The sequence below is a fragment of the Gavialis gangeticus genome, unplaced genomic scaffold (assembly GCF_001723915.1).
Source record: "Gavialis gangeticus isolate Ggan-Ray unplaced genomic scaffold, GavGan_comp1, whole genome shotgun sequence".
NCBI classification, from domain to species: domain Eukaryota; kingdom Metazoa; phylum Chordata; order Crocodylia; family Gavialidae; genus Gavialis; species Gavialis gangeticus.
This window is the reverse complement of record NW_017729024.1, coordinates 126647799-126657734: the sequence shown is the minus strand read 5'-3', so window position 1 is coordinate 126657734 and position 9936 is coordinate 126647799. Positions and strand designations below refer to the sequence as shown.

The 9936-nt window shown below is 42.0% G+C and overlaps 1 protein-coding gene across 6 annotated transcripts in view; it reads right to left on the bottom strand.

Annotated features, from left to right (window-relative positions):
- ARHGEF28 (Rho guanine nucleotide exchange factor 28) overlaps positions 1-9936 on the bottom strand; it is a 269125-nt gene that overhangs the window by 73293 nt on the left and 185896 nt on the right. For all 6 annotated transcript variants that reach the window (XM_019517681.1, XM_019517684.1, XM_019517682.1 and 3 more), the window contains 7 exons: positions 7443-7566; positions 6223-6355; positions 5788-5843; positions 3242-3293; positions 2508-2655; positions 2302-2423; positions 670-810 (listed from right to left, as the gene is read on the bottom strand). In XM_019517681.1, coding sequence (XP_019373226.1) covers positions 670-810; positions 2302-2423; positions 2508-2655; positions 3242-3293; positions 5788-5843; positions 6223-6355; positions 7443-7566 — 776 coding nt within the window. The remainder of the gene's footprint in view (positions 1-669; positions 811-2301; positions 2424-2507; positions 2656-3241; positions 3294-5787; positions 5844-6222; positions 6356-7442; positions 7567-9936) is intronic.

Sequence of the window (9936 nt, the reverse complement as noted above, 5' to 3'; positions counted from 1 at the left end):
TTTTTTTTTTTTTTTTTTTTTTTTGCGCAGCTTTTTTGAGTCCTGGATATCCAGGGGTCAAAAAACCCCAACTGCACCGCTCCCTTGCAGTGTGGAAAAAAGCTGAATGTGTGATACATAGCATTGCAGACATGTCTGCAGTGCCACATACCTTACAGCTGCATTTGTCTGCACATGGCCAGAGAGTGAACACAAGGTCAAAAATAGGGTCACATTGACTTGAGGGATAAACTTACAAAGTTCAGAGAGTTAGAAGACTTACTATGTGTCAGCTGTTCTGCAGTAAGTATCCCTCTGTCTTGCTTACCATTGGCAAGGACAAAGTTAATGTGGGGAAACTTAACTCTGTGCTTTCCCTGTTCCCAGGGTAACAGCAGGCAGTTGATGTGGGGTAAAACCCAGTCCCACAAATGCACTTTTTTCATTTGTCCATTCTGTGAAATTCACTTTCAAATCCAAACAAATCTTTGCAAGCAGCTTTTTCCAACAGTCTTTTAGCTCTAGAGATCATCTCTATTTGTGGCAAAGTATCCTTTTTAAAATGTTCTTCATTACCCATCTTAACCTTTAAGCATTAGACATTTTCTTCTGATCAAATGGCATGCACATCTTTCCATAAAGTCCGTGCCAAGCTATTTTCTGCCTCATGAGAATCTCTGAAATACTGACCAAAAATTACATCCTGTCTTTTGATAACATTCTTCTCTTGCTTGCTACAAAATGCTGGATCCACAACAAGACTCCAAGATTCAGCCTCAAACTCCTGTGCATCTGTGCTTAGGTCAGTCCACAGCGTGGCATCCACATCATCTATGATGAAATATAAGCCTCATAAGCACTGGCAAAACTAATTGCAAGGGAAATTCTTGGTATGCATGAATGTTAATTCATAAATATTTGTATTGTTTAATTGAGATTCATTAAAAATTCTAACCAATGCTGAGAATAAATCAAATTCTAAGTATTGAAACCTGAAAAATCGAAGCTTGTCAATAATGTCAGCATCACTACCCTATATATTTAACTGTAAATAGAACAAAAAAGCAGGAAACAGTGATTGTTGATACTTTTTCAGATTTGAATCCTTTTTATTTACCTTAGTTTAAAATATCACCTCATAAAAAAAGCCAAATTTTGCAAAAGGGCCTTCTGATTCTGGGTGCCCAACTTAGGTTATTTTCATAATCTCACCGAAGGCCTATCATCACTGACACTGATATCCCTACCCATTTTTTCTGAAACAGCTGGTATCTGTTGACTTTCCAGGCATGAATGCAGTAGGGGTGTGCAAAGCAGGCCATATTCAATTTGGATTTGATCTGAATCAGGGACCGTGACTCGATTCATTGATTTGAATCACTGTCCCCGCTTTGATTCAGCAAAATCCGAATTTGAAGATTCAATGCTGATTCGAAGAATCAGCGATTCAGACAGACACAGTTTTAAATGTTTTTTCTACATACCTCGAGGTTCCAGGCATGGCTCATTAACATCTGCAATGCTGGGGCTCAGTGATCGGCTGCAGGGGGACCCCAGGTGCCCCCCCGAGACCCAGGAGGCACCAGTTACCGACCCAGGGGGCCACAGGGGAGCACCCTAGCAGACCCAGAAGTGGACTGGAAGTGCTTCTGGTTCACTTGCAGGTCTGCTGCTGAGTGCGCTGGGGACTCCCCACCCCCACCCCCCTGCTGCTGTGGGACGCGCCATCTGCTACAGCATCTCAGCATTGACAAGCCGCCTGGTACCTAGAGGTATGTAGAAAAAACCTTTAAAGCTGTCTCTATGTCCAAATCACTGAATCTTTCTGAATCTGAATCAATTCAAAGAGTTCTCCACCGAATCAAATCAAGGACCAAAGCTTCACACAGCCCTAGAATGCAGGTTCAACAGAGGACAGATGGTCAGTTGTAGGTTAGTTTTTTGTTATTGGAGAAAACAAATAATGCAAGATTTTGGGGGATTTTTTTATGAGTGCGCAACAATATATACATCAGTAACACCTATTTCAAGAATGCAGGTAGAAAACATGCTACTTTGGGGGAAATTAGTTACTTTTATAATGCAGTTTTGTGTAGACAACGATATTGAGAGCCTAGTATAATTAAGACATTTCTAGTCAAATTTTAAGTCAGAGATACCTCAAAGTATCACTTTAAACCTGCACACAATCAAAATTAATGTATAAATATTTTCTTTTAACTGAAGGAGTAGCATTCTTAAAACTATTAATAAATTACTCCATTTCACACTTTCCAGTAGACATTATAACATATAGACTTCTCAATATGCTCAATCATTAACCTTCAATTACAAAAGACTCCATTGATTGAAGGGTTCCTATAGCTTGTAACATTTCCTCCGATTGCGACTTGGATCTCCAATTGCCAGTATCAGCATCTTGCTCTGATGATGGCAAAGATCTTCTGCAAGGAAAAAAAAGCATTTATTACCAGCAACATAACCAAGAATAATCTAGTTAACATACTGTACTGGTCACTGCCCTCTACCTTTCAAAGCTGGTACTTGGAACACTTTTGGATAAAGAATGAGATTGCTGCAAGACTTCTTTCTTTGTGGCACACAGTCCAATGGGCATTGAAGAAGATGGATGAATTGAGGACAGCAGAGGCTGTGGGATGTCTCTGAATGATGGATCTATGAGGTAAAACATTTGCAAAAAATCTTGACAAACAAAATATAACGTTATTGATTGCATGGCTATAATACTAAAAGATGCTGAAAGAACTAATTCATACCATGCCGTTAGGATTACACTCTAGTGGCACAAGTTAAAACAAGAGTCAAAGAGAAGCTAATGGCTCCTAAATCCATGCCTTCAATATGAGGAAAATCTCAAACCATGAATACACTCTTAAATCATACAACTACACCTCTACTTACAAAGATACTAGTGCATGTTGGGAGAGGTATTTTCAAAAGCATATTCAACATTGGCCTGCTTCCACTGAATTTAAAGGTAAGACTGCCATTCACTTCAGGGGAAGAAATGAGTCTAAAGATACATGTTTGTGAAAATCCCATTTAATATATATCTGTACACACACACCTATACACAAGCAAGCCCATTTGCTTTCTTGTATACTGTGGTCACTGGGATAACAATACATACATTTACAAACTGTAAAGAAAGCTTGCCCTACTATTTTCTGTTATTCACGCTAGGCACTAACCTTAAAAATGATAGATTTACCCTTATTATCTCGCTTACTACAGTACTTACTTGTTACAACTGTTTGTGGTCTGTTCTTAACAAGGTATCTCTCTTGGACTTTCTAGTAAAGAAGAATTGTATCTTATTAAATGCAACAACAGTTGTTAATAGTCAGTCATGAACCTACTTTTATATTATCATCTAGAAAAGTTCCCAGGCAAGGTGTATTAGGTTCCTAAATTTCTGTTAATGATGAACAAATCAAAAGAAAGAGATAATGAATTGAATACATTTTAGGCATAAGATTAGACTGTTTTTTTTTCTTTTACAAATGACCATGCCATTAGGGAATTATTCACTTAAAATCTGCATAGGATTTGTGATTTTAACATCTAAAATTTAATAATTTTAAGAAAATGATTATGTATTTGCAGGTACAGTAAAATCTCTGCTACCCAGTACTTCATCAACCAGAATACTCCATTAAATGGAGTTTCTGGCCAGCTGGCCAGACGCGGGGTGGGGGGGAAAGCTTGCACACAGCGGCTGCCACTGCCACACACCACTCTGTGCTGCTGCCGCTCTGCAGGCAGCTGTCATCACATCCCGCCCCCAGTTCCATTAGCCAGATGTGGGGTTGGGGGAAGCTTGCATGCAGCGGCAACCACCACCACCTCCCTCCCACCCTCAACCCTGTTTTATCTGAAAACCCTGCCGGGTTATTTCAGGTAACCAAAGATTTTGTGTAACTGGCAATATGGTTATCCCAGGGATGTTGGATAACAAAGATTTTCATTTTACTGCATAATTTTCATATTTCAAGGGACCTAGGATAGGACATTGACTGCAGAATTCAGTTAGAAGCACAATCCATTTCCTTGTGCTGTACAGTACAAGACACATGCACTTAGACAAGCAAGTAGTAGTAGTTTCTTTCTCCTCTTCCTCATTCTGGGTTGGATATATTGTCTCTTCCTGGTAAATATTCACTAGTCCCAGTAGTTACATTACTTGTTTGAGCCAACTCTTCTATTATTTCAATTTACATTTTAAATCCATTTTGTAAGTTTCCAAAAGTGCATATTGCTATAGAGAACACACAAATATGCCTTTAGAACTGCTGCTTAGGAGTTTTTCCTGTGAAAGTTTTGGCACTGTGACAGCAACTCCCACATAGTCATCCTGGCACAAACACTTCATAGTTTCATAGTTTCTAGGGTCAGAAGGGACCTGAGTAGATCATCTAGTCCGACCCCTGCCATGGCAGGAAAGAGTACTGGGGTCAAATGATCCCAGCAAGGTGTACATCTAGCCTCCTCTTAAAGACCCCCAGGGTAGGAGCCAGCACCACTTCTCTTGGAAGTTGGTTCCAGATCCTAGCCGCCCTGACCGTGAAGTAGCGCCTCCTGATGTCTAGCCTGAATCTAACCTCTGCCAACTTGTGACCGTTATTCCTGGTCACTTCTGGCAGTGCTCGGGGAAACAGGGACTTCCCCAGTGCCTGCTGGTCCCCCCTGACTAGTTTGTAACAGGCCACTAGATCCCCCCTCAGCCTTCTCTTGTGGAGGCTGAACAGGTTCAGGTCCCGTAGCCTCTCCTCATAAGGCCTTCTCTGCTGCCCCCTGATCATGCAAGTGGCCCTCCTCTGGACCCTCTCCATGTTGTCCACATCCCTCTTGAAGTGTGGCGCCCAGAACTGGATGCGGTACTCCAGCTGCGGCCTGACCAGTGCCACATAGAGGGGGAGGATCACCTCCTTGGACCTGCTCGAGATGCATCTGTGGATGCATGACAAGGTACGGTTGGCCTTCCCGACTGCATCCCCACACTGCCGTGCCATGTTCATCTTGGAGTCAATGATGACTCCAAGATCCTTTTTCTGCCTCTGTACTGACAAGAAGGGAATTCCCCAGCCTGTAGGTATGGTGCCGGTTGTTCCTCCCCAGGTGCATCACCTTGCACTTGTTGGTGTTGAATCCCATCCTATTCTCATCCGCCCACCCCTGTAACCTGTCTAGGTCTGATTGCAGCCTATTCCTCCCTTCTAGCATGCCCACATCCCCCCACATCTTAATAGTCAGTGAACAGTAACAGTTCAGTAAGGGGTCTTCATCGGTGTAGCTTATCCCAGGACAAATCACCTTTTTTTTCTCCATAAGAGAAACCTTTAGATGTAAATGTCTGCATATATTTCCTTCATTTTAATAGTTGCAACATACTGGCTTTCCTACTTGAGAAGATTAGACTATGCTGCTCTTCTGTTCCACTTGGTGATTTTGCCCACTTTCTGAACATTAGAATGATATAGTTCAAGGGAAATCTACAGCTCTTCAAGGATTTTCCTTTAAACATGTTTTAAAAATGCAAATGCCATTTACCTTGCAAGAGGCCAAAATTCAGAAACTGACTCCAGCCGTTTCCACTCCTTTTCTAAAAATTTCAGGTACACTGCTTGTGTTTGCTGTCATGGCAGACATTTGACATTTCCTTAACCCTGCCTGTGTATTTCCCATATCACTTGTGTCATTTTTTGCCCTCTCAATTGCATTATGTGCCATCTTGGAGAAAGAATATCAAGAGAGACATAAGAAGACAAGTTATGTACAGAAACTTACTTTGGCACATACAGTAGCAGAATCCTTGCAGTTTTTATGCACAATCACATTGCAATCTGAAAGAAAAAGACAGATCTCAAAACCCAACAGTGCCCAGGGTCCTGGACACTGCAGAGAACTTTATTCCAAGGCTTCATTATTTTTCTTCCTTCAGACTAAGTTAATGAGTAACCATAAACACTGCCTTAATCTTTCACCCCATGGTTGATGGAAAGCAGCTTTCTCCTAAATTGTTTAGGAATTAGTAAGAAACTAGTTAGCAAAGATACAAGCGATCATTTTCTTTGTTTACTTTCCCTGAAGCCTGTGGATCCTGGCTCAATAAGTAAAGAAGCAAGAATTTTCAAACCCAGGCTCCCTTGAAATGGAACCTTAAGCAAGGATCCTGAAATAGATTATAACAAGTTTTATGTTTACATAAAAGTTCCTACTTACTTGAGCACTGCAACGACTCCTTCCCTAAGACAGCCTTGTCGCATGCTGTACAAGGGACGACCCCTGGGAAGTTTCCATTTACAAAATGATGTCTGTTCAGTTTCTCTTTGTCTTTGGCATCCTTATTTTTTGTCTTGATACCCAGTTATGCAGGCAAGATAAGACAAGTTAGACTAGCTGAGTACACAATATATACAATTATAATATCAAAACACTATATGAAGAGAAAATTATCTAAAAAGTTTTTATCTCCTCTCCAGTAACAATTGGGACCTATTATTTCTAAAAAACATGAAGACATCTCTGACACCAGGAACTATCAAATGATTCTCATCATCACCATCAACTAAGGACAATTAGAAAATATTGTTAAATGTGCAGCAAATGAACATGCACATAAGAGATTCCTGGATATAAACTGGGCATCTGCACTTACAAACTGATACCTGTGCTTGTATTTACCTTGTTTGCATATAAAAATGTATGCAAGAGCAATTAAAGATTTTTTTTAAATCACTTGACCATAGATGATTAAAAGGGACAATGTAGGTTAAAAAGCATAGTTTTAAAAATAAATTATTTACTTGTGTGTTATAAATACCACCTTATTCCTACACTGTGCAAAACTGACATGGGTGAGCACTCATTCATACAAGTAGTCTTGTAATAGGACTAATGTATGACATTTCTTGTTGCTCACTAAAATAAGTAAAGGCTGCCTAAACTAGCCTTTAGATCAGGGCTGTCCAACTTCTAAGTGGCCAGGGGCTACACACTGCACGGGTAATATCAGTGGGGACCAAGCCACCACAAACCACTGGCTCTCTGGTGGCACACAGCATGGACACCCCCTTCTTGCTGCACTGCACGCATGGGTGCCCTGCCCCCACCCTCAGTTCCCCAGCAATAGGATTCCCTTGCACTGCAGGCTGCACCACACTGTACTGTGCCACCCCCTAGGGTGCGGCAGGAAGTAGAGTCTGAAGGAGAAGGAAGAAGCCTGGATCCCCAACTGCTGCGCAACTGGAACAGTAGAGGGAATGGTAGCCAGGTGGGAACCCTGGGCCCACAAATTAACCTGTTGTGGGACACCTGCAGCCCATGGACCACCAGAGAGACAGCCCTGCTTTAGATATTAAAAGGGAACCACCAAAGAATCCAATTTACTTCCCACAATGTGTTATGTGTTTATTTAGTACTCTTTTTAGGCCCCAAGTTACCTTGCACTTATTTCTTGTACTCGTCATCCTGTTCATCAGGAAGCTGAAAGTACGACTCACTTTATATTTTTCAGACTCTGATTTTGTAGGCATAATATACTTATCCCATTCTTCCTCCTGCATCCTGAAATACAGAGCAGCAATGAAGTTCATTATAATGGACATATTCTCTGAAAACAGAGGATCATTATTATGATAGGCTGTTTCTCCTAGCATTTGCCATTGCAGGATGCATTCAGGTTAAGAGGTGAAATCATACCTTTGCCCACAAAAAGGCCATTACTTGCATGTACACTAATGTACACTGGTCTGTAAGTTTGTTGTAACCATACCATTATCAAACCTCTCAGTATTCTTGTGTCAGTATTCGGGGTTTTTTCCCAATTCATGCAGTACAGCTACAGTCTGACACTGACTCCTTTTTTTGTTACCATGACTGAATGCAGTCACCAGTGAAGTTTGTGATTGTTATGAAGGGTCTTTTATTTCATTTCCAATTTCATAGGCTTTAATTCACCAAGAATTTAAGCACTTGTTTAGGGTCCTTATTTATTCAGCAACAACTTAAGTACCTGCTTAATTTTTTTAATTTTAAAATTAGCACAGAAGTAAAGACCCTGCTGAAGGGCTAGCTGGCCAAGTCAGAGCCAGAGAGAGCTGCAGTTTCCCTCCTTTTCTCTCTAGATGGCATTGTAACACAAGCTTCTCCCAGCCACGCTGAAGGCTGCAATGGCACTGTGTAGCCTGGGCTGCAGGAATAGAAAAAGAACATGCCAAGGCAGTGGGCCTTACAGGAAGTCGCACAAGATTACAGAGCAGATGGGACTTGGGTTACTGGAAATTACATCGAATGGGATGTTTCCTGGTACTCAACCAGATGTTTGCAGATTATGGCTTTTTTTTTTTTTTTTTACTTTTAATTAATGAACTATGTTTAAAGAAAATTTAAACTAAAGTTATTGAAAGGGAATTTTACATTTTCAAAGCAAGACACTCAAAACTCAAGAGAGGTACCAGGTAAAATTCCCTGTATAAATTCTGCCTCCAATGCCTATACTTTATAATATAGTCTTTTTTGACACCTGACACCTTTTTCTGTAATTTTGTAAGGATCATAAGGAATATGCTAGAAGCCTTTACTCATTCACTGTACTCCTTGTGTATATATGGCTCACATTGTGCCCATCAGTCCAGCCTACAAAAACAACATAAGGCAACAGTAGACTCTATACCAGTGTTTTTCAACCTTTTTTAGACTGAAGACAGCTATCACTAGGCTTAAAGTAGAGCTGGGTAAAATACCAGCTCTTAATTTTCACTCATTTTTGACAACAGAAAATGACAGAGCAATTCATATGTTGCAAAGAACACAGAAAGACCCAATGGCTCAGAATAGTCTTAACAGTATGAGTTCTTATATGAAATCTCTGGGTTTATCTTGTGAATCATGTTTTCACACCTAAGAGTGCTAACACTGTGTGGCACCCTGCAGCACCCTTGAAAGAATCTCAAGGCACCCCAAGTGTCCCATCTTAAAGCAACACTCGGGTTGAAAATCACCACTTTTTAGATACCTAGGGGCACAGGTGATGTTCGCTTTGATCCTCCCAGTCTCAGGGTACGGGCTGAGGAGGGAGAGGAAGATCCATGTAGTTAACCAAAGACTGCAGCGCTGGTGTCATCGGGAAGGCTTTTGCTTCCATGACCACTGCCCGCTCTTTGGCGAGAGAGGCAGCAAGCTGCTGGGAAGAGATGGCCTCCACCTCTCTCCGCTGGGGAAGAGGCTTTCTCAGCCAGACTGGCTGACCTGCTCCACCGGGTTTTAAAACTAAGCCCGCTGAGGGATGGGGGGACTACCGCCACTGCTGGCCCGCTGAGCAACCCTTGCAAAGCCAGCAGGCCAAGGCACTTAAGGGAGCCCACACCTGCCCCAGCCCTGGTACAATCTGTGGGAAAGGCAAGAGCCCCCAAGGGGACACTTGCCTGCCTGTACACAAATGCCAGGAGCTTGGGGAATAAGCAGGAGGAGCTCATCCTCCTGCTTAATGCAAATAATTATGACATCATAGGGATAACAGAGACCTGGTGGGACTCCACCCATGGCTGGACCATGGGTATAGATGGCTATACCCTGTACAGGAGGGATCGTGTAGATAAAAGGGGCAGGGGTGTAGCTCTCTATGTTAAGGAAAGCTATGCGTCCCTGCAAGCTGATGTTGGTGACCAGGGTGGACAACTGGAGACCCTCTGGGTTAAAATCTATGGGGAACATGGCACAGGGGACACAATGGTAGGAGTCTACTACGGACCTCCTACCCAGGATCAAGAGCTTGACCAGGAGTTCTCCAGGGAATTGGGTGAAGCTGCACACTCCCAGTGCATGGTTGTCATGGGAGACTTCAATTACCCAGGCATCTTGTGTGAAGAGCACTCAGACAAATCTGAATGGTTGCAAAGCTTTCTCTCATGCATGGATGAGCTCTATCTGACGCAA